The sequence below is a fragment of the Phyllostomus discolor genome, chromosome 5 (assembly GCF_004126475.2).
Source record: "Phyllostomus discolor isolate MPI-MPIP mPhyDis1 chromosome 5, mPhyDis1.pri.v3, whole genome shotgun sequence".
NCBI lineage: Eukaryota > Metazoa > Chordata > Mammalia > Chiroptera > Phyllostomidae > Phyllostomus > Phyllostomus discolor.
Window position 1 is genome coordinate 149061701 of NC_040907.2, and position 24013 is coordinate 149085713.

At 42.4% G+C, this 24013-nt stretch overlaps 1 protein-coding gene, 1 non-coding gene and 1 pseudogene across 4 annotated transcripts in view; 2 read left to right on the forward strand and 1 right to left on the reverse strand.

Moving 5' to 3' along the window:
• The window catches only part of TCTN3 (tectonic family member 3), a 33690-nt gene extending 24125 nt beyond the window's left edge, over positions 1-9565 (reverse strand). For 2 of the 3 annotated variants that reach the window (XM_036027068.1, XM_036027067.1), the window contains exons 1-9: positions 9204-9565; positions 8911-9034; positions 8455-8573; positions 3931-4058; positions 3581-3689; positions 3377-3492; positions 2837-2872; positions 2233-2313; positions 714-839 (exon numbers count right to left, since the gene is read on the reverse strand). In XM_036027068.1, coding sequence (XP_035882961.1) covers positions 714-839; positions 2233-2313; positions 2837-2872; positions 3377-3492; positions 3581-3689; positions 3931-4058; positions 8455-8573; positions 8911-9034; positions 9204-9459 — 1095 coding nt within the window. In that variant the 5' untranslated portion in view covers positions 9460-9565. The remainder of the gene's footprint in view (positions 1-713; positions 840-2232; positions 2314-2836; positions 2873-3376; positions 3493-3580; positions 3690-3930; positions 4059-8454; positions 8574-8910; positions 9035-9203) is intronic. The other variant, XM_028512528.2, reaches the window with a different exon arrangement.
• On the forward strand, positions 437-570 carry LOC114498315. Its single transcript, XR_003684745.1, has one exon. It is a non-coding gene; the product is annotated as a small nucleolar RNA SNORA22 (small nucleolar RNA).
• Positions 9566-10110: 545 nt separating the features above from the next.
• LOC114497055 lies at positions 10111-12111 on the forward strand (annotated as a pseudogene).
• The last annotated feature ends 11902 nt before the right edge of the window (positions 12112-24013 follow it).

The window sequence follows — 24013 nt, forward strand, 5'->3', positions numbered from 1 at the left end:
TTGATCACTGGAAGGCAGAGCTGAGAAGAAATCAGACTCCACAAGACTAAGACAGCAGCAGCAGCAGGAGCCAAAGGTGGCGATCGAGACTGGAAGCGTGGGCTCGGTGGGGTGAGCACAACACGGAGTGCCGTCTCACTGCGTTTTTTACCAACATTCAGAGATGCGCATGGGCAAAAATTCGTGCACACTGTAGGCACATAAGCTCAAATAATATGCTAAATGTCCAGAAATATGAGAAAAGCTACAGAACTTCTGTGGGGTGATGGCTGAGTTTATGATTCAAAGTGATTATTTAAAAAAGAGTTTGTATCTGAGAATGAAGGCCTGCTATGCTGGGGACCAGACAGAGAATCAGAGAAAATGTTAATAAATAAACTCTGCTGAATCCCTACCACTAGGAGTTAAATTATGGAACCTTCAACGTCGAGGCCTCTTGCACAGTGAACACCCACGTGTGCTGTAGAGTTCCCTTGGCTCCGGCTCTGTGCTAGAGCAATGTCTGTTCTCCTCCTCTGCGGTGACAGGGCTATCTCTCTTTTTAAATGTACTCAGAAAGTCAGCACATTATTTAAATAACATGCTGGGCCTCAACTGACGGACTGAACTAGGCCTTCATAGCTCATGCTGTGCCACAGCTGTCGCAGACAGAGGAGCCGTCCCCACCCCAGTATCTCTCCTCTCCCCCACCCCCACAGGAGAAGGGCCCTGACCCTGAAGCGAATGATGAAGTGTTGCTGCAGGGAAGCGCCTGGTTCCACAGTCAGGTTGGCCAGTCCGAAACTGACAGAGACTTTCTGGATTCCAAACGTTCCGTTGGTCTCTATCTCATAGGTGACCTGAAATGCAAAAGTACAACCAACTAATAAAAATTACTTCGTGGGCCAATTATGTTTAATTTAAACTTTCCGTCTTTGAGGGTTTTATTATACATGAATGAGGGCTGACTGCAGTTAACAATACTGTATATTTGAGAGTTGATAGAAGAGTAGATCTTCAAAGTTTGCATTGCAAGAGAAAGCTAGTGACTGTGTGGCAATGGTTGTTAATGAAACTTACTGTGGTGATATACGGGGGTGGTCAAAACTTGGTTTACAGCCCTGGTGGGGTGGCTAGGTTGGTTGGAGTGTCATCCCACACACCAAAAGGTTGCAGGTTTGATTCCCAGTCAGGGTATATACCCAGGTTAAGGGTTCAATCCCTGGTCAGAGCACATACAGGAGGCAACTGACAGATGTTTCTAACATCGATGGTTTTCTCTGTTTCTCTCCCTTCCACCCCCACTTCCTCTCTCTCTAAGGTCAATGAACATATTCTTGGGTGAGGATTTAAAAAAAAATAGGTTTACAATTGTGACTATGCTAAACAGTTTACTTTTACATTATTTATTATTATTTATTTGTATTACAACTGTAAACCTACTTTTGCCCACCTTGTACATATATCAAATCATACTGTACATCTAAAACTAATACAATGTTATATATCAATTATATCTTAAAGATATAGCTGAATGAGGGAGAATAAACAAGTAGTCTTAAAAATGCCAAACACAAGTACCATGAAAAGATAAAATTTACTTCATCTTATACCTACACATGAAAAAAAGACTGGATAGGGCTCTTTGAAAAGATTCATGGGAGAGGTGAGTTTATAGTAAGAATCGAAAGGGAAGGAAAGTAAGTTTTGATTGTGTGCAGGGGAAGGCGAGAAGCACAGGCAGGTGAGTGTGGAATGGAAACCTTGCTTGCTTGGCTCTCCCCACATCTGAAGATGAGTAAAGACAGTGGCTGGAGGTGGAGGTTACCAATTGATACCAGGTATCCTTAGATTTCTGAAAATTATGCTTTAAGATAATTCTTACTTCTGTAGGTTGATTAGAAGAGAGAGAATAGAGGAAAAGTTGATTAGTCTGTTCAGACTTTCAGATGATACTGACTTCATCAACAGAAGAAAATGTGGTTGGTAAGAACCGTAACAGACTGCACATGAGCAAAGGAAAGAGAAGTCAGAAATACTCCTAATATTCTTGACATGCAATACCGGAGGACGCATTGCAAACAAGTGAAACGTGGTAGGCAGGAAGGGGAAGGGCTCACTTCTTGATGTGCTAACTTTCAGGTAATGCACAGAAAGTCACATGGGTTCGCGTGGCACTTAGCAGAAGAAGGGGCACCTCTGGTGATGGTGATCAACGTACTTCAATCTAGAACCTGAGGTCGGCATCCCTACCTGGGAAACAACATTCTGACAAGTGTTTCCGGCCAACAGAGGAGAGCCAGCCTGTGAGACAGGTGTTACAGGAACCTGGAACTAGCAAGGGAAAGAGGCAAATCAACTAAAATTGAAAGCAGCGTTGTCTCTTCTAGCTGTATCTCATGCTGAAATGAGTATTTTTCATTCTGAACACCAACTTTCTTTCCCCTTCCATTGCCAGCCTACAACTTAGTCATTCTAGGTCTGCACACCTCAAAACATATATTTCTCAGAACATTAATTCTATTACATATAAAATTAAGGTTCCATGCTCAAATAGATTTTAGAAATACTACATCTGACACCTACCTCTTAGAGATTAACAAGTCTGCCCTAAATACAGTGTTTAACCTTAACTCAGTATTTCCCAAACTTACCTAACATCTTTTGAATTTTTAATTCATATGATGCTTATTAATCATATAGAACACACACAGAAAGCATTGTTTTAGATTCACATTTAACATTTCGATATATCACAAATACATTTTCTTTCACCATTACAGTCTAGACTGAAACTGCCTCAGATGCAAAGGGACCGAATAGTCTCTTTACTTTTTCCAGATAAACAGCATCATACCTTCATATTCTGCAGATCAGTCATACCTCCTGGAACCTAAATAAGAGAAAAGCAAGAAAATGAATATGCATATACCTTAGTGAAAATCTCCAGAAGCTTGTGGTTTCACATATGGGGGGTGGGAAAAATCAATATATTAGAATAATTTGCTTCTCTCTTCTACCTGACTCTCCTTTACACTAAAATGCCAGGAGCAAAGCTGAGGGGAGGCTAAATGAGTCCAACTGCACTGCCCACCTACTCTGAGCAAAGCTCTACTGAACAGCAAAAGCAAGAAGCTTTGGTGAAATATTGAGATGTCAGCCCTCCCACCCTCCCAAGCCAATACCATTAGCCAGGAGGTTGTAAACCTCTTAGCATGACCATATAGCCCTAACTTTTAACCTTTCTTCACACAGCAGGGTTTCCAAGCCCCCTGCCTTTTACATAGCTCTTGGGCATCCTGACTTCCAGTTCAGTGCTTTTCCCACAACCCAACAGTGGGAAGTGAGTTGACTTTAAGCCCACAGTGGTGCCAGTGGGGAGAGAAGGGATACCCACCTTCAAGACTGTGAAGTTGTAGTAAGAGGCAGCATCGAGGGCTGGATCCAAGGTGCAGCTGTTTGCCAGGTTCTTGAAGAAACGAGCACAGGTTGTACTTCTACTTTCTAAGAAACCTTAGCACACAAAGAATCAAGGAAGTGGTCAATGAGAAAGCCTATTTTAACCTGAACCAAAAGGTTGGCGCTTCTGCTCTAGACTCACCTGCAGGATTGCTCTCGGTACACAGCCCCCCAGCTCCGAGCCCTGCAGGCTGCTTCAGTAAGCCTACCAGAGACCACTCGGAGAAGTAAGTCAAAATGGGGTCCCCAGCCTGAAAAAGTATAGCAGAAATATGTTCACAATGAGATTGGAATGAGCCCACCCGAAAATTTTTAAAAGTAGAAACAAAAATTAACTCAACAGCTTGTTAATGCGGACAACGCTGCCCTCCAAAAGAACTGACAAGGGTTTGCCTAATGGCAGCCAGGCACCTCAAAGATAGCTACTCAGTCAGCTGTCGGTTATGAGGGAAAAATCAAGCCAAACAATCCCGTCCCTCTCCCCAGGCTCACCCTGTAAAACGGTGGTGGTGGCTCAGCTTGGAATGTCGGAGTGAATGATTTGCCTCCAAACTCTGTAGCCAGTGCCTGGAAGTTGGATGCATTGACTTTTTGGAGCTCCTGGAAATAGTTTAATTTTGCTAAAATGTTTTTAAAAAGAAAAGAGGTTTAGATAAAAGAAAAACACTTATTTTTAAATATATTGCATGCTAAGGAGTAATGTTTTTATTGAGGCCTAGTATATACACAGTAAGGTTCAGTATACAAATGCAAAATGCATTCATCTTAAGCATAAACTCAAGAGAATTTTTACAAATTTATATACTTTTATTGCTACTACTCAGATTAAGTTATAGGACATTTCCCCAGAAAGTTTCCAATCAATATTCCACCTTCAGAGATAACAATTCTGATTTCTATCACATTCTAATTCATTTGTAATCTGTTAAATGAATTATTGCTTTAGCATTAAGATCTGAGATAAGAATATGGCCAATACTATGGAAAACAGTACGGCGGTTCCTCAAAAAATTAAGAATACAGTTACCACATGAGCCAGCAACCCCTCTTCTGGGTACCTATCCAAAAATTTTGAAAACATTTATTTGTAAAGATGCATGAGCTCTCATGTTCATTGAAGCATTATTCACAGGGGCCGAGACATGGAAACAACCAAAGTTCCGTCGACTGAAGATTGGATAAGGATGTGGTACACAGATACACAGTGGAATACTACTCAGACATAAGGAAAGATGAAATACTTTTTCATTTCGTGGGTCCATCCATGTTGCCATTTGTGACAACATGGATGGACCCTGAGAATTGTGTGCTAAGCAAAGTAAGTCAGACAAAAAAAAGTCAAGAACCACATGATTTCACTCATATGTAGGATATAAAACTGAAAGCAACAAATGAACAAACAATACAGAAAACACAAAAACTCATAGACACGGACAACAGTGTGTGGCTGTCAGAGGGAAAAGGAGGTGGGGGGTAATAAAGGGTAAAGGGGGCCAAATATATGGTGACAGAAGGAGATCTGACTTTGAGTGGCGAACACACAATGCAGCATGCAGATGATTATATTTAGAACTGTACATTTGAGACCTATATAATTTTATTAAACCCCAGTTAAATAAATTTTTAAAATGATGTAAATGTATCACCTAGCTGTCGTATCTACATAATTAAAAATCTTAAAAACAAGAAAAAAAAGAATATGGCCAATGAATTCCAGTTAGTTCCAAGTCTCTGATGCCAGGAATGTGTATGATCAGCAGTTTGTGATGAAAACAGGAGGCTCAATAAAGTCAACATTTGCCCCGCACTAGATGAGTCTCTAGTACAACAAAATGGTACTGTTTCCATAGGAATGTAGCAAAGTTGGAGACAGTATCTGATTCGTCCTCAAATCTTTCTATTCCCTCTAAACTAAAACTGACCAGTCCTAATAAGAATGTTTCCATCTCTCAAGCATATGGATCTGTCACGTTTTATTCTTTTCACCTTATAATTTCTACATTCAAAATTTCAGACACTCCGAAGGGGTGCTTTCTCTCACAATTCTAAATTTATATCATAGCAACGCACACACATCTACCCAAGCTCCTGCAGCCGCCTCCTTATGACACTTCAGAACAGGAGAAAGATGCAGGAAAAAGCCTCTGGCATTGTCCCCTACCCAGAGGTTGGCTGGTAATGAATAATTCTCTGCTTTTACCACCCAAGTCTTCTGTTAACATAGCGGAAACAGCGCCAAGATAAATCCTTTAATTCTTCATATAATTATGGTCATTTGGACACATTCAAAAAGGTATCAAGACCTTCATCACTGAAAGCTAATGAGGAATCCACATAACAAAAGCTTGACCTTTATCCTCTGCAATCAGTCTTAATTATCTGACTTTTCAGCTTTCTGATACAGCAACAAACACAATTCTCAATTCTGAGGACTTCCAGACTATTCACCCTGTCTTTACCTCCCAGATCCTTGCTACTAAGTGCAGTACACAGACTAGCAGCCCCAGCACCACCTGGAAGTTTGTCAGAAATTCAGAATCTTAAGCCACTCCCCAGACACTGTCAGAATCTGCATGTGAACAAGCTCTCCAAGCAATGCTGATGCTGATGGTTTGCAGACCACCTCCCTGACCTCTAACCTGAATCTTCAAACTTTAAAACTTCCAGGAGCTGTTCAACATTTCTCTCAGAACGCACACCCTGGAAACCACGGGGGAGAATTACCTCATATAAACTGTAGTTATCTCTGCCCTTATAAATGAAATAAAAGTTAAAGTTAAGCTAAGAAAGAAGATAAATTGAGATTAAATATCTACGTGGCTATTTTTTCATGGCTTAAAAGAATAAGAGAAAGTTAACATTTTGCATCTCACGTTAGTGCAGGGATACTGGTGGTAAGAAGGGACAGTGTAGATAAGAAACACAGGCTAAAGATAATAAGCAGAGATTTTGTCCAAAACTCTAAAACGTTTGCCTAAAAATTTCTACCATCATACATGGTATGCACTACACTGAACAGAGCTTAAAAGTATTTAGATTGCTACAATTCCAGATGTGGAAGAAAACCTAGAAACCGCCTGGCCCAATCCCATAAGGAAATTTGGATCCTGAGAGGTAAATGAGTTGCAGAAGGCCGCAGAGACATCTGGCAGAGGCAGGACTGAAGCACACACAGGTCTCCTGATTCCTGGTTTCCTTTCTCCCATTCCATCATGCTGCACATACTTTGACTAAGAGCATCCACTCCTACAGATTATTATCAGCAAATATTAAGCCTTTTGAACAAACACAGACCTGATCCATCCTTTCTAGGTACAGATAATTTATCTTGGGAGACACAATGTTTATATAAATTGAACAATTCAAAGTGCCCTATAGTTTCCAAGGGAGTGACTCTCGGGTGTTGTAAGTTCAAAACCACTGGTCCAGAAGCAGTGGCAGCATGGTACAGGGGGGCAGGAGGGGAGGTTAAAAGCAAGGAGAACCAGTTAGATGCTATTGCAATAGCTCTGGAGCACAATCATAAGGCTGGAACTAGAAGTCAATGGGAGATTTGGAAAGGATGGGGCAGCTGCAGACTTATAGTTCCCCCAGCCCTGGCAGGGTAGCCCGTTTGGTTAGAGCATCATCCCGATACACCAAGGCTGCAGATTTCGATCCCTGGTCGGGGCACATACAAGAAACAACCAATGAATGCATAAATAAGAATAAGAACAACAAATCAATTTCTCTCTCTCATCAATAAATTAAAAAAAAATAAGTTCCCCCAAATCAAATATTGGTTGTTTTCTAAAACAAATCTAGTTTTTTCTATTTCTTTTTGAACTGAAATTAGGATCAGTTAACTTTCAGGGTGTAAGGAACACTTAACTCTGTTTTGTAGGGGAACTTTATTTTGTTTCTTAAACATTAAAAAAGAGACATATAGCTTCATATCTTTAGAAATGTTATAGCTATCACCAGCAAATTTATAAGTCTATTTAAAACCTTAATAACAGCAACCACTTCTCATTGCTACTGCACTCTAAAGTTACAGAGCACTTTCACATCCAGGGTTAGTGTTGTCATTTCTCATTTTGTAGTTGATGAATGAGACCGGAAATGCTAAGGGATTAGCCCAAGTCTGTGCAGCTGATAAGTACATGGCAAGGCTGAGATCCAACCCTAAAGCTCTTTCCCCTACACTGTTGCTTTATAAAACAAAAATAAGGCTGGTATATACTCATTTTTCAAGGACATTCATTCAAGCATTATTTGGTGCCTCCTATGTATCAGTTACTGCAGAGTCAGTGAGTGCCTTCATGGAGAGTGTATCAAATGGGGGAATAGAACCTATCTGTAATTATCTGAGCTAACAGGGATGATTAAAATTAATGTTCTGGCCCAGGTTGGTTGAGTGTCATCCCACAAAGCTAAAGATCATGGGTTCAATTCTGAGTCAGGGCACATGTCTAGGTTTTGGGTTCAGTTTCCAGTTGAGATGCATGTGAGAGGCAACCGATCAACCGATATTTCTCTCTCTTTTTCTCCCTCCTCATCCTCTCTCTAAAAATAAATATACAAAAGTATTTTTTTAAAAAATTAAAGTTGAAGCCCTGGCTGGCGTAGCTCAGTGGATTGAGCGCGGACTGCGAACCAAAGTGTCGCAGGTTCGATTCCCAGTCAGGGCATATGCCCGGGTTGCAGGCCATGACCCCCAGCAACCGCACATTGATGTTTCTCTCCCTCTCTCTCTCTCTCTCTCTCTCTCTCTCCCCCTCCCTTCCCTCTCTAAAAATACATAAGTTTAAAAAAATCTTTAAAAAATTAAAGTTGTGTGGGTTTTTTGACCCATAGCCAATACGGGAGAAGAAACTGCAAATATTCACTAATAAGAGAGAGAGGGGGCAGGTGGAGAGGTAGATGACAGAAATTCAAAGGATGAAAAATAATAATAATAACAATAATGACAACAGAGACAAAGCCAGCTTTTGGTAAATGTTAGGTAATAAGAACACCCAACATGTTTCTACTCACAGTTGTTCACATGGACACAGAACTGCCTAATTCCATTTAAATCCGTGAAAATCCTCGAAGGAAATGGGGAATTACTCCTGAAGATAAGAGAGTTGTCCACACACACCCAACTTGAAGACCTATGAGAAAACAGGATAAAGAACAGATATATTTAGAAGTGTAGAGTTAGGTCCAAAAAAGGTTGCCCCATGGATGTCAGTCAGATTGATGCCAACAAGAAAACTCCCTGGGCAGCCGCGGGACAACACGAGGGAGCTAGTCTACTGGATGGCCGTGGTATTCAATAAAGAAAGAATCGGAAGAGGAACATCACTCCTGGGAAAAACCAAGGTAACTCCACTTACAGGAGTGGAAATGGGGGAAGAAGGCAGGAGAGTAACTTCTTCCAACTTCCAAATATTACCTATTCTAGGGCCCCGATTCCCTTTAGGACTCAACCTATGTAACACAGCTCACCTCACGCTGCCTGGAAGGCAGAAGGAGAAAACTGTTCTGGGATGAATTAGATAGCAGTCTCTGTCGCAGCAGCAATTTATATCGCAGGTACCAGGAGTCAAGTCGCAGACACAGATCGGTAAGGCTATGAAGGTAAAACATAAAACAGAGAGATAGGGATGAGGATCTCTAAATTCTTCCAAGTGCGAATTCCCCACTCCTGACAGCCCCAGTCCTCACTGCAGCAATTCACTTTGTTCACAGAATTTTAGATCTAAGTCTGTAGGTTCCATCCCCACATCTCCTTCCCTCACCTGGGAAGAGGTCCATGGTCTTATTTTCAGGCGTCGAAGGAGTCGCGAAATTAGGGCCTACCGTAGAGATCCCAGGCACGGCCCTAGCAGTTCCAGGCCCCTTCGAAGAGGACTGAAGGGTCCCGCCCTGCACCCCTGGCCCCGAGTCCGAAGAGGTGGACACTGCCCCTGATGGGGAGGGAGAGGGCTGAGGACGGACGCCCTCGAGGATCATCAGGAAGAACACCTGCAGTAGCACGAGCGGGGAGGTACACATGAGGCAGTGGAGACCCCCTAGAGTCTCAGTGGGATTTCGGTGGTCGCCAGACGCGTCGCTAGAGAATCCAGGGGGTTAGGGGGAGGAGTCGCATAGAGTCAACGTCACCGTTTGCATCGATTCATTGGTTCATGGAGAGGGCTGAGAACTCTTCAGCCAATAGAAAGTGGCGTTATTACAGCACCTTTAGCAACGTTAGTCTGCGCCCGCCTCCTTAAGGCGGGACACTGCCTCCGTCGCTTGGCAACCGCCAAACAGGCGAGGAAGCCCGTGCCCCTTCTCTCCGCTAGGTGGCAGTACAAGTTCAGCCGGAGGTCGCGCACACTTCTCTCGGCCTGGAGGACAAAGCCCACCTTTTTTGATGGAGGGAAACCTGAATCTGGAACTAGAATTGCATTATCCTTTCCATACGAATTCTAAGCAAAGATAATCCCAGGAAAGAAAATACAACAAAGATTACACACCTTAAAAAAAAGTCTCATCTAAATATTGTATTGGGGCAGGGAGAGGGAATATTAGAATGATTCAGTTCCTTAAATTTCAACATTGAGAAATTACAAAAATATTTTAACCTCAGTAAACTTACGAAATCTCTAAATGTGGACGGCATATCTGTTACTACAGAAAGTAGTGAGAGAACAGGGTTGAGAAATGGAGTAGGGAAAATGTGAAAAGAAAAGTATGGAAAAGATATTTTCTAGGACATGAAGAGAAAATAAGATTCAGGAATGGAAATAGCCAAAGGATGGAAAAGAAAACTTTTTTTTTTGCTACGATAAACCACCACTTTTTGTAGCCCTCTTTAGGAAAGTTTGGGTTTCCCAGGCGTGGCGTGTCTCTTCTGATTTCCTAGAGCAGCACTGTCCAGTAGGACTTTCTGCAATGTTGGAAATATTCTGTATCTGCACTTTCAGTATAGCAGCCACAGGCCATGTGCACTTGCAATGTGGCTAAGTTGACTGAAGAGCCGAATTTAAAAATTTTAATTCGAAGTTAAATAACTACTTGTTATTTAGTAGCCACCACATTGGACAGTACAACTCTAGACCCAGTGTTTTCCTCAGTCTAATGGTTCTTACACCTGGATTATTTCCATTGCCTGGTTTGGGGGTATAGATTAAGCTCTGGTAAGAGTTATCTTAAATCTGGTACACTTACAGCCATTGCTGAGAAGGAGGCCTCCGTATGGCATGTCCTCGCCAACCAATGAGGCAGAGCTGCCTGTGGCGCTGTTTCTCTGCGCCCAGGGGACCTGGAGGCCAGCTGCGAATGAGGGTTTGCGGAGGCTGCCTTCACTTTGGTGGCCGCCAGCTGGGGGCCTCGGACGGTTGAGGGAGGCCCTGTGGTGCTCCTGCCACGTCTGCTGCTGCCGCCACCGCCATTCTGCAGCCCGGGGCTCGGTGTGGTTGGCTTGGTGGGAGCAGGGCTGCCGGAGACCATTCTCTGGGTGTCGATGCTGGTGGCAAAACGCATGTGGACGTGCGCAGGATCCACTTCCTCAAGGACCCTATGGAGTACCGGTTGGCAGAGCCTCTGACTGCCAATCCTCCGTTCCAACCCCGAGGACCAGATCCTGTACCAAAACAGAGCGGCACAATGAGGAGGCCTTGGACTAGGAAGTGCCCAGTAAGGAGGAGAGGGACTATGTGCTGGTGTTGAAATTTGCCGAGATCTACTTTGCAAAGTCCCAAGAGAAAGTATTTGATGTGCGATGCGCCATGTCGTGGCGAAGGACGTGGATAACTTTGATCGTGTTGGGCACAGCACAGATCGTGATGAAATCATCTTATGAGCATCAGAAAAAGGAAGTTGAATGTCCAGGGAGAGGTGTCCACCTTCACAGGGAAACTCAACATCGAATTTGTCAAGTAGTGCTATGACAATCCCTAAGCCTGTGCACTCGTATCATGTTTGGGACAGTGGATGATGTACAGAAGCTGCAGCCTATCCAGGACTGGAGAAGAAAGAAGAGTAAGAAGACGCCAATGAAGGATCTAATCTGAAAAGACATTCCAGTAAGAACTGGACCCAACCCCTGTATCCTGACAACAGCAGCCTCATGTTTCCCTCCTGGTGGCCTTCAGAGTCTTCATCCCAACTGGCTTCTGCCTCTGCCGGTTGTGAGAACAAATTTACCATCCTAAATAGGGTGAAGGAGTATGGGAAGGGAACTTCAAAAGTGTTGGTATGGTTTTTCATTTTTTATGATGATTAAAACAAACTTAAAAAAACACACAAAAAATAAAGAAGTTTAAAAAGAGGCAGAATGAGGAGAGAGCAGCCCTCCTTTGGCACCTGGTCCCAAACCTGCTTCAGTCCCTGTCCTCTCTTTGTGGCTGGCCCCCCGCCCTCTCCTTCCTCTCTTGGGGATCTGCGGTCAACTGGGTTCTACCTGTTCAAGGATCCTCATCTGTAGACTTAGTGGAAAGGACTCTGAACTTGGAGCAGACCCCCTTTTTAGGTTTGAAATTAACAGCAGGGGGAAGGTCATCTTATTACCTGAGAGATCAGCACTGGGAGTTGGGTATGTGCTGAAGTTACGTCCAGATACATTTCCAGATGTCCCAGGATTGAGAGTATGTGGTGTGCGCACACGTGTGTGTGTGTGAGGATGTATAATTTGTATGATAAAGATGAAAACTGGAGGGTTTTTTTTTTTAAGAAAGAAAAGTAGATACTTTCTTACTCAGAAGCCTTTCTGGTTTTGGCCCATTGGTGGTTCCACCTTGCTGTTTGAGCTTTATCATCGCCTCTCTCCCTGATGTGGGCCAGTTAGAGGACTGTCTGGCATCCAAGATGACTAGTTTATGTCAGGCCCTCAAATTGCCTCTGACTTATTACCACAACAAATCATTTTGATTTCAGTGCCTATTGGGAACATGATTTCTTCTCTCTCTTTTTTAAATTTCTTCATCTGGCTCATTTAAACTCTCTCTCTCAACCATCTCACTAAATTATTTCCAAGAAGGGAAGAAGATATGAGGACTTGGGATTCCCTCTGCCTGAATGTCTTATCATCTACCACTTCACCTTGATGGCCCCTCTCTTTGAATCTCCAAGCCAGCTGCCGGCAGCACCTGACTCAGCAGTTCTTTTACGGGGCCCCTTTGCAGGGTCTTGCTGCCAGGTGACAGAGATGCTTTCCAGCCTGTAGCAACAGAATACTTGATCTTAAGAGTCTCTTCTGGTTTTTGGATTAGAAAAGGCTAGCCCTGACTGGCATAGCTCAGTGAATTGAGTGTGGGCTGCGAACCAAAGTGTTGCAGGTTCGATTCCCAGTCAGGGTACATGCCTAGGTTGCAGGCTATGACCCCCAGCAACTGCACATTGATGTTTCTCTCTCTCTCTCTCTCCCCCTCCCTTCCCTCTCTAAAAATAAATAAATAAAATCTTAAAAAAAAGAAAGAAAAGGCTTACGTTAGCATAATTTAGGAGCAATGTCAGAGATTTGAGCCCTACTAAGTGACTGACCACTGTTTAGAGTGTCTAGTATCTGATGTTCATTTATTTCCATGTCCTTTTATGTTACAGGTCAACCAGTTTGGAGTTATGCCTAGAAGTGCCCCAAGGAACTGGACTGATTGTCTCTATCTGGCCCAGGGACACGGCTCACTGATCTTAATAGTATGCCCCTCTGTCCTTTCCTTTTCTTATCCAAGGAGCAGTCAGGTTCTTGGTGTAACAGGGCTGAAAGATTTCCAGTCAGCCGTAGTCCTGGCAGCTCCGAAGCCAACCTTAGCATCTAAATGTCTGTCTTGAATTCCCTGGAACAATTTCTGTAGGGATTGGAGCTCCCCTATTTCCCTCCACTGGTCACCGTCATCTTTTTCCAGCTATGAGTAGTTCTGTGGATGGAAGACAGCAGGATTGGTTTCTGCTTGAGCTGTGGCAGCAAAGAATCTCAGGCCAAGGCAATTTTTTAAAGAGTATGTTTAATTTTGAGTTTGTCTTTCTTGAATATGTTTTTAAAGAGCTGCATGTATTTGAACTACTTATTATCTGACCAAATAAGTAGCCCCTTGGGCTCATGTTCCAGGTTTTGGCTTTAAAAGAAAAGATATTATTTATTTATTTTCAGAGAGGGGAAGGGAAAGAGAAAGTGAGGGAGAGAAACATCACTGTGTGGTTGCCCCTCGAGCATCCCCTGTTGGGGACCTGGCCCACAACCCAGCATGTGTCCTGACTGGGAATCAAACTGGCATCCATTTGGTTCTCAGGTTGGCGATCAATCCACTGAGCCACACCATCCAGAGCGGTGTTGGCTTTTAATGAGTTACTCCAGGCCAGCATTTCGTCCTTTTACAGTTGTAGCCCTTTATCTGAGCTGTGACTTTGGCCTCAGTACTAGGGCATTGAGTTGGGCAGCTGGATGGTTGTGTCCTAAGGCTGCAATTGGGAATTTGAAGTGCTTCACAAAGCTCCCTGCTTAAAAGGATGACATTCTGTAGCCTTGATCCTGGAACTGCCTGCCTGGGGCAGTGGACACCCTGACTATCGTTAATTGGGCTTCTGACAGCGGCTTTGGTTACCATTCCATCACAGCTCCTCAAAGCTGTAGACTAGCACCAGCACAGTTGGCGAGAGGAGGGAGGAAGACTTGTTGCCTCTATTCTGCTTTGTTAGTTTGCCTGGGTCTCACTGAGGAAGGACAGGTCTGTAACTCTTCACCTCAACACATCCCTTCAGTGACTCAGAGTCTCAGAAGGAAACCCTGGGTCCCGGGGCCATTTCCTAATGGCACTGTAAGCCAAGCAGCTCTGCTGCTGCCTGTTTCCAAGCCCACCCTTTCCCCCTGAACTTGGGGATCGGGATGGGCACTTTTCTCTTTAGTTGTGTCTGAAAGGAAGGAACATTTTCCTGTGGCTGATGAAAACAAAGGGGAAATGAGATAATAGGAAGAAAGGGTGGGGGCTGGGCTGGAGTCCCCTGGGCCAAGGGCTGATCACAGCTGGTTCATGATGCTGAACTTGAACGCTTTCTTCTTTCTCCTCCAAGATGATATAGGTACACAAAGTTTAGGTTAAAGGGATGGGATAGGGCACTCTTTATTTTTGTTTTTGTATTGTACGGGTCCAAAATTACTCTGAAGTAATTTTGCTTTTCTTTAGTTTGCTTTTTGCACTGTTTGTTCCCACACCTGTATTTTGAGCTAGGACTGAGACCTGCACTGTAGGGGATCTGACTGGGGTTGCTGGGTGATGAGTGATGCCAGATAGGAGTGGGGAAGGAGAGGCCTGGGCTCTTCTACGGGAGCCATGCTCTGTCCTAAGCTTTTTAGGTCCCCCTTGAGACCAGCTTGCTAAAGCTAAGAGCACACAGCCAAGGTGGAACTCCTTTTGCCAGAAGTGTGGCTTCCATTGCTTTGGGTGGACCACGCAAAGATGTCTGCTGAAGGCGGCCTGAGAGTCTGCAGTGTAGCTCTGATTTGGGCCAGGGGCTAGCCAGCCTCTAAGGAGACCTTTCTGGGCTTCACTCATGCTGAAACATTGTGTCGGGAAACAATCTGTGGGACCCATGTCCCCTAAACTAGATCCGTTTTTTGGCAAAATTTCCACTATTAAGAAGAAGCTGCTCAGGGGATACCTGGAGCTCTGGTGACTTGAAAGATGGTCATTTTCAAGTGTCAGTGGTGTTAGACTCCCAGGAGGACCGCAGGACCTGTTGGTTTGAGAGTGTGATTTTATTCTCTCGTCCCCATAGTTTGCCTTAGAGACAGTGGCCTGAAATCGGGAATCACATAAGAAGTCATTTAGGCTTTTAAGAGATGGTATGAAGTTTGAGTTAAGTTTACCTGGGAACTGTATAATCCAGCTTCAGAATTGTAATTTGACTTCTTTATCTTTTTTGGAAGATAACTTCCATTTTAAGGAATTTTTCTTCTTATCCTGCCTCTACTCTGGCCTGGGAAGGCCTGGCCATGGCTTCCAGTATCTCAGTTGCAAGTCAGAAAACTGCAGCGGCATATATTCCCTCCAGCAGCACTTACATGCCTTTCCCTAGAAAATGACTCACTTTGAGAAGCGCAGGGAAAGAACCAGCAGGCTCTCTACCCTCCCTTGGGGTGGGGGAAGGGCCCACCCAGGCCAGTGCTGTGCCTTCTCCTCTCCTGCTCTGAGCCAGGGTGGGCATCGCTCTAGATTCACGTCTGGGCAGGGGTCTTTCAGTCCCTGCCATGGGGCTACTTCCCCGTCCCTGCTTTCCCCTCCTCTTTGCTGGCCAGCTCTGACCTAATTCAAGTGTCTTCTTGCCCTGAGGAGCCTTACTGGGTCAAGTGGCAACATGTAATATTGTCCTCCATGCCTCTCCAAAAGGACCAAGGAGAACAGGTGAGCTTTCCAAAGTGAGAGACTTATAGATGCTTCTTTTTAAAAAAAGGATAGGGGGATATGCTTTAGGCTTTCTTCTACTATGGCTCCGGGGGCAGAAGCCTGGGCTAAGGCTTAGTGATATGACAGTGCAGAAGCAGAACCAATAACATTTAGGATCTGTTCAGAAATCTTAGAGGAAATGTCCTTCTCTTCTATGGAAAGATATAACGAGAGATCAAAGAGCTGTAAGAAAATTGCAAAGAAGCCTTAATATTCAAGCTTCAGAGAGCTCAGAGCAATGTTTCCCTCTCAGTCTGAGCTGGTACACTCTCTGCATTAAGACCTCTCCTGGAGCAAGAGGGCTAGACGTTCTCATTTTGTTACGAGACCAGATTGGCACTGACAGGTCAGCTGTCTAGTGAGGGTGGGTTTCTTCTCTGCACTTGGGTGGCTTGCTGCCAATCTCATTTGTCCTTCTCCAGTGGCCTTTTGGCTATCCTACTTTGGTTGCCAAATCTTTTTGATAAGAGCAGACAATCTAGGGGCTGGCTGGGTTGGCAGGAAAAGAGCAGGATAGATCTCTTGGGATTGGCTCCCCCTGGGAGTATAAAAACAAGGAGCCAGGACTGTGCTGGCAGCCAGGGAGACAGTGTTGCCCATCAGAATGGGCAGAGAGGGCCTCGGCACCTCTCGCATCCAGGCAGTCCTGCGAGGTGGGGGCACGGAGCACCAGGCCAAGCAGAACTCCATTCTCACCTCTATTTTGAGTGCCAGTGCTATACTTCAGTATGAGGGGAAAAAAACAGTAATAAACTAAAGTGCGCTTTCCGTCGTTTCAAAAAGACAACTCTTGGGAAAGGAGGGCTGAGTTTCCAGCAGGGTGGGGGAATTGGCAGGGAGAGACCGTCTGATAAAACCAGGAATGAGACATTCTTGTCTTCTTTCCTGATGCGTCATGGTCCAGGGAATGAAAAGAAATCTGACCCTGGGATAGTTTCCTCCTTGGATTTCCCCCCCACCAAGTTCTCCCAAGCTAAGACCAGCTGCCTGTTTTGAGCTCGGGGCAACCTCTTCAACCATTAACCCGGCTGGTCTGGAAGCCAGCCCTGCTTTCCAGATTGGTCCTGGCTGCTCTGTTCTGCACCAAGTGCTGCAGAATAATGTCAGGTTCTTAGGAGATCTTTGTAGTTCCTACTCTAGATTCCCATCCCCTCTCTGTGGAGGCAAAACCAACTCTGTCTGTAGCCTCGACTCGCGTGTATAGCAGCACAGTGGGGTGTGACTGAAGGGCCTTGACCTGGCTGGCCCGGGAAAGCAGTAGGGGTGGATGGAGCAGTCTTCCCTTCTGGGCTGTCTCCACCTGTCCCTACCCCTGCATGCCCCACCCTATTCCCACCAAAAAGAAAAAACATCAGGATGCTTTTCACTGTCCATTGCTTTATGTTTTCATAAACAATTTGCGGTGAAAAAAAATCTAGTACACTTACCTAAAATCTAGCCAATATCTCCTTTTCCAAGTGAATCACTTTAGGCAGATAAATTTTAGGACACTTGACCTTGTTTACATTTTCTGACAAGATGTTAATATTCTAATGTTCTGAAGTCAGTAGCTAAATGTAGCTCTGTGTTATAAATGTTCGCAAACGTATTCTCATATGATTGTGTAATGCTAAGGAGGTATCTGTTGTATGTGTGTTTGGGCACAAAACATTTATCTACCTTGTTAGTGTTTTCAGTAGGAAAAGGCCAAGTTCAGATTATTCAAATTATGTGTATTTACTAGAATATTAGCCCCACAAAACAGGGAGTTTTGTCTGTTTTGTTCACGGGTGTATCAGATGCCTAGAAGAGTGCCCAGGGCATGTTGTATGTACACTAAATATTTTGTAAAAGACTATTTTGTTGAACTCTTCAGATTTAACTCTTGTGAGTGTTTGTGTAATAGTTTATATTACTTCAGGATTGCATTTCTTTATGTAAAATTTCTATTGTACAACTGATTGGAGACTATTTTAGATTTCAAAGTTTGGAATTTACATCATAATTTTCAATCAATGGTAAATCAATGATAAATTATTCCTGAATATATTAACATTGGCAAAAGAATCTGTTGATTGTAGTAATTCCAGGGTTGAGTGTAGGGAAATTACATTTCAGGATCTGAGCTGCATTTTCTAGTTTTTGAATTTTAGTACTTTACCAATTTTTTAGAATAGTTGCTTTTTTCTCTTTTTATTATAGTTGAACAAAAATATCCGTATCGTTGCCATTATATGCGTGTAGGGATCTTTGTAATACAGAACTTGCCATTCTTTTGAAATATAATATTGAAATCTGAAAGATAATTTTGAGGAAGGAGAATTAAATTTGTTCACATGTGTCATGCAGATGCCAGTTTCAACATGGGGACCAAATCTTCAACTGAAATAGCTTAATATGACATCACCTTGTAAGCAGAGGTTTCCAAATTAGATCATGTGATACTAGCAGCTGTGTTTGGTATTGAAAAGTTCAATGTGTGCTTAGAAAGTTAGCCAAGAGATTGAATCAACATAGCTATAGAGAACAAGTTCTATCCTCTTCTGACTCTTCCCCTCTTTTCAAAACCTCTAAAAATTACAGAAAAGTTAGATGGAAACACACAGTCATGCACGTTCATGCACATACCTTGATACTGAGAAACACGAAGGGGTGCCCTCAGTGGACCAGTTATTATGAGAATCCTTGAAATATAGAAGGCAGATGGGATTCAGTTGAAGGGGGACAAATAAAAGTTGCATAAGAGAGGCTTAATACAGAAGTGGGAATGGCCCTTGGGAATGTTCTGAGCATACCATAAGAAGCTGTTGGTGTCAGTAAGGCCCTTGGGCAAGTGTGTGTTATTGATTGAAGTACCACTGTAGGAAGAGTTAGGTAGGGCAGCCTCTCAATCTTATTATTGAGCATGCAGTGGGCAGCGGAAGAGCTTGCTCCTAAAGAGGGCAGGGGCAGTCCATGTAGGCACTTCTGCTGAAAAGACAGGACAGTGCCCTGGATCGAGTTTGACATCTGGGGGGAAGAGAGAAACCCCACGTCTCGAAGACTGGCACTAGCTCATGTTATCAAGCTGCACGTCTGACGTTTCTTCCTCCACAAATCCTAAAAGCAGAATGCAAAGAGAAGATCTACCAAAAAAAGGTTAAAAAGGCACTACTTTCAAAAGATCAACAATAAGACTCACTCTTGACCTTTTAAGAGAAATAAGAGAAACCATAAGAAGTGGAATAATGTCTTAAAGGAGCTAACCTAGAGTTCCATATCCAGCAAAATATCCTTCAAAAATGAAGATAAGAGAAAAATGTGTTTGGAAAACAAACAAAGAAAATCACCACCAACAGACCCTCACAAAGAATTGCTAAAGGAAGTTATTCAGACTAAAGGGTAAATGATCCCAGATAGAAGCACAGAAATACAGAAATAAATTAAGAGCAATGGAAAGAATACATACCAGGTCAAAATGTAAAATTCAATTGTATTCCTATGTTATAGCAATAATAAATTAGAAAATAAAAATCTTAGGTGATAAAGTTTATAATAACATAAAAAAGCAAATACCTAGGAATAAGTCTAAAATAATGCAAGATATCTACAAATCAAACTATATACTAGTTTTGAGGAATTTATAAAAACCTAACTAAATGGGCAACTACACCAAATTCCTGGCTAGGAACACTTATTAATAAAAACATATCAGTTCTTCCCAAGTGGATATATATCAATGCAGTCCCAGTAATATTTCCAGCATTTTTTGTAAAAACTGAAAAGCTGATTTCAAATTTATATGTGATAGCAAAATGTTAAGAATAGCCAAGAAAATCTTGAAGAGCAATTAGAAAGACTGTATCTACTATATATCATAACTATTTATTTAATTTTAGAGAGAGAGAAAGAGAGGGTGAGAAACATTAATGTGAGAGAGAAACATCAATTGGCTGCCTCTTGGCATGCACCCCAATCATGGTCCAGACTCGCAACCCAGGCATGTGCCCTGACTGGAAATCGAACTGGCAACCTTTTGTTTTGTGGGGTGATGCCCAACCAACTAAGTCACACCAGTCAGAGCATCACCTCTTACTCTTAAGATAAAATAATTACTAGGATACAATTTATGGCTTTGGCTTCAAGAAATACAAATAGACAAATAGAAAAGAATAAAGTCCAGAAACAGACCTATACATATTTAGTCACTTGATATATGATAAAAGTGATACTGCAATGCAGTGAGGAAAGTATAATCTTGTCTATATATTGTGCTGGGCTAACTGGATATTCATGATGTTCATATGGACAACAGTGTATCTGGACTCCTAGCTACACATACCCAAACATCAGTTTTATACAGACTGTAGGCTTGGGTAAAACAATAAAGCTACTGGAAGATAACATGAGATAGCATCCTCAGGATCTTGGGGTAGGCAAATATTTCTTAAATTGGACAGAAAGGTCATTGATCATAACAAAAAAGACTGATTAAATTATATCTCATTAAAATTCAGAACCCTTAATAAAAAAGGCACCCTTAAGAGACTGAAAAGGCAAACTTGTCATTTTTCTTTTTTAAAGTAAGCTATGAATATATGTTGAATCATTTTCTTCAACTGATACTTTTTAAATTAAAATTTTAATTTTGTGATGCGTAGATTTATTATAGGAAATAATAAATTGCAGGAAATAATACAGAGGTCCTGTGTACCAGTTTAAAGGCAACACTTTGCAAAACTATGGTACACACAACCAGAATATTGGCATTGATACAATCCACCCATCTTCTTCTGGTTTCCCAGTTTTATTCTTGCACATGCATGCACACACTTGTGAGTGCATTTAGTTCTATGCAATTTTATCACATGTATGGTTTCATGTATCCACCACCACAATAGTGATACAGAGCAGTTCCATTATCAACAAGATCTCTCCTATTGTCCTTTCGTAACCATTTCTACCTCCCTCCTTCTCCTCCCTCTCTGAGGATGCATCATTAATTTTTGTTAATAACCATGATTAAGATACCTATATGATTTAAACAGTGGTTCACAAGCATTTATCCAGGTAAATTAAATAAATGCTGTCTACATGTTTAGCAGAAAAATGAAAATTTAGTAGCTCTGAAAGAATTAATTCCCTTGCTTATTAAGAGATTAATAAACAATGAATACATTATAGAGGGACAATGTGTTTTCACTTGGAAATCTGTTTAAATTTTTTTCTCTAGCCATTAGTTCTTTTTAGCCATTAATATCAAGCACTGTATTAACAACACACCATCTACCATTCCTAAATTGAAATTCATTTATGATATTTTCTCTTCCCTTAATGTAAGAGAGGGTGTCTACTTCTTTTCTTTTCCTTTCTTTTTTGCTTTACTTCATTTCATCCTTTGGAACCTGCCCATGGTCCCATGTCTTTCTCCAGTCTGACTCTCACCGTGTGGTCAATTTCACTCTGTGGTAGAGACCGCTAGTGTCTGACCGCATTCACATTCTTCCTTCTCTCTTATATAAACAGAACCCCAATTTTTTACTGAGCGCAGTGTAACCAAAAGATGACATTTTCCAGCCTCCTTGGCAGCTAGTTAGGGCCATGCATGTAGCTTTGACCAATGAGTTATATATTAAACATTAACGGGGCTTTGGGGAAATCGCTTGAGAAATTAAAGCTGTTCCCCCTTTTCACTTCCTTCTCTATTCTGCTTCTTAAATTTTGAGTGAGCTGGCTGGAGCCTGAGCAGTCATTCTTGAACAGGAAAAGACATGCTAAGCAAAGGTAAGCAGTAAATGGAAGAAACCTGGATCCCTGACAACCATGGAAACTTCGTGCCTGCCCAGGACTTCCTACCTCTGGGCTTCTTGCGTGTACGAGAGAAATACATTTACAAAAGACACCAGCTATTAAATCATAAAATATTTTAGTGGCTTACCCATACTTACATAATAATTAGAACTCTCAAAGACCAATTCATATGATTACTTTAAATATATTTACATATTTAAGCTAGAGTTTCTCTTAGAAAGTAAACTAAAATTAAACTAGAATCTGTGAACATTCATTATCCTTTTTAAAATTAGGGTTGTGAACTTCTGGGCACAAACCTGTACATTTTGGGTATTATATTATGACTCTGCATCTTATGTAAAGATACTGCTCTGGCAGGGGAAGGGGGCGCTGCCCCATAACGTCCAGGTGGCAATAGAATTCCATTTCCTTGCCTCGCCTCTGTGGACCCCAGAGGGAGTGGCACTGCTTGTTGCTGCTGGTAGGAGTGGCAGCCAACTCTCTCCCAGTCTACTGTACTCTACTGGCAAATATTTCACTGTTCAAACATTTGTTCCAGTCATGGTATTTGAGAGAAAAGGTACGATGAGCTATTCTTACCTAATTATTTCTCCAATTCGAATCCCCCTCCTACTCTGAAACCATGTCCATTCCTGCTATCAGCAGTGTCACAGACCTCAGTTCTTCACTGGACACAGTTATCTTTTCTGTCATGGACAAGGCAAGGGATGTGGCTGAGCATTTCTCTGGGGCTCGAATGGTGTGAATCACAGTAGCAGATGTGTGGGGTTGTGAGTTGCCCAGTGTGATTGTTACCAAATTCATCTTTTGTGGGTTTCTGGTTTATGGGTCCCTCTAGCTGGACTGGGGCAGGGGTCCCATATGTGGGTTTGAAGGCGGTGCCACTTCTCAAACTTGGTCTGTCTGGTCACACTCATTACTAGCTCTAGTACAGAATTTCTAGCCCAGGGAGCTTCCAAGAACATTAAGTTCCTCCAACAGAGGTTCCACAGAAAATTACGCCCTCGCTCAGGTTCAGAAGCTGATAGGCTACCAGTTTTGTACCCTGTAGTGCTTAGTCCAAGGAGTCCAGTCAAATTAGGGTGCTTGTTTGGGCAAAGCATGGAGCTCTAACATCTGGAGAAGGGATCACACTTGGTACTCACAATATTTCCTGACCTTTCGATTTGAGTCATGGTTTTGGTACATTGAAATTTTTTATTTATTTGAGGGGAAAATAAGACTCATTCTATCAACAGAAACTCTTGTATCACAAAAGCCTAGACAACCTCCAAAGCATTAGGCCTTCATTTGTATTTATTCTCTAGAAATTTCTTCTCCATATCTGAGAATAGTGATGAGAAGTCAGTCTAGAGATGACATTAATGTCTCTACCTCCTGCTTTCAAGTTGCTTGGGAATTTCCTCCTGATAACTTGTATGCAATGTATATTTCATAATCATAAAGATTTATTTTAATTGATATTCATTTCTTTGTGGAAAGATTCTCTCACTAGTCAATCAGACATAAGAAGAACTCATAATATGTTCTGGGGAAGACCACAATCTCTCTACCCCTCTCCTACTATTTATTGGTCAGATTAATATTTATAATCACATTAATGTTTATAATTTATTTAAGTGCAGGCATTTTAAAAAATATATTTTATTGATTATGCTATAACAGTTGCCCCATCCCCCCCTTTTGTTCCCCCTCACCCTGCACACCCCCTCCCACCCACATCCCCCCCTTTAGTTCATGTCCATGGGTCACACAAATAAGTTCTTTGGCTTCTCCATTTCCTATACTATTCTTAACCTCCTCCTGTCTATTTTCTACCTACCGTTTATGCTACTTATTCTCTGTACCTTTTCCCCCTCTCTCCCCCTCCTACTCCCCTGTTGCTAATCCTCCATGTGATCTCCATTTCTGTGGTTCTGTTCCTGTTCTAGTTGTTTGCTTAGTTTGCTTTTGTTTTTGTTTTAGGTGTGGTTGTTAATATTTGTGAGCTCACCTTCATTTTACTGTTCATATTTTTAATCTTCTTTTTCTTAGATAAATCCCTTTAACATTTCATATAATAAGTGCTTGGTGATGATGAATTCCTTTAACTTGACCTTATCTGGGAAGCACTTTATCTGCCCTTCCATTCTAACTGAAAGCTTTGCTGGATAGAGTAATCTTGGATGTAGGTCCTTGTCTTTCATGACTTGGAATACTTCTTTCCAGCCCCTTCTTGCCTGTAAGATTTCTTTTGAGAAATCAGCTGACAGTCTGATGGGAACTCCTTTGTAGGTAATGTCTCCTTTTCTCTTGCTGCTTCTAAGATTCTCTCCTTATCTTTAATCTTGGGTAATGTAATTATGATGTGTGCCTTGGTGTGTTCCTCCTTGGGTGCAACTTCTTTGGGACTCTCTGAGCTTCTTGGACTTCCT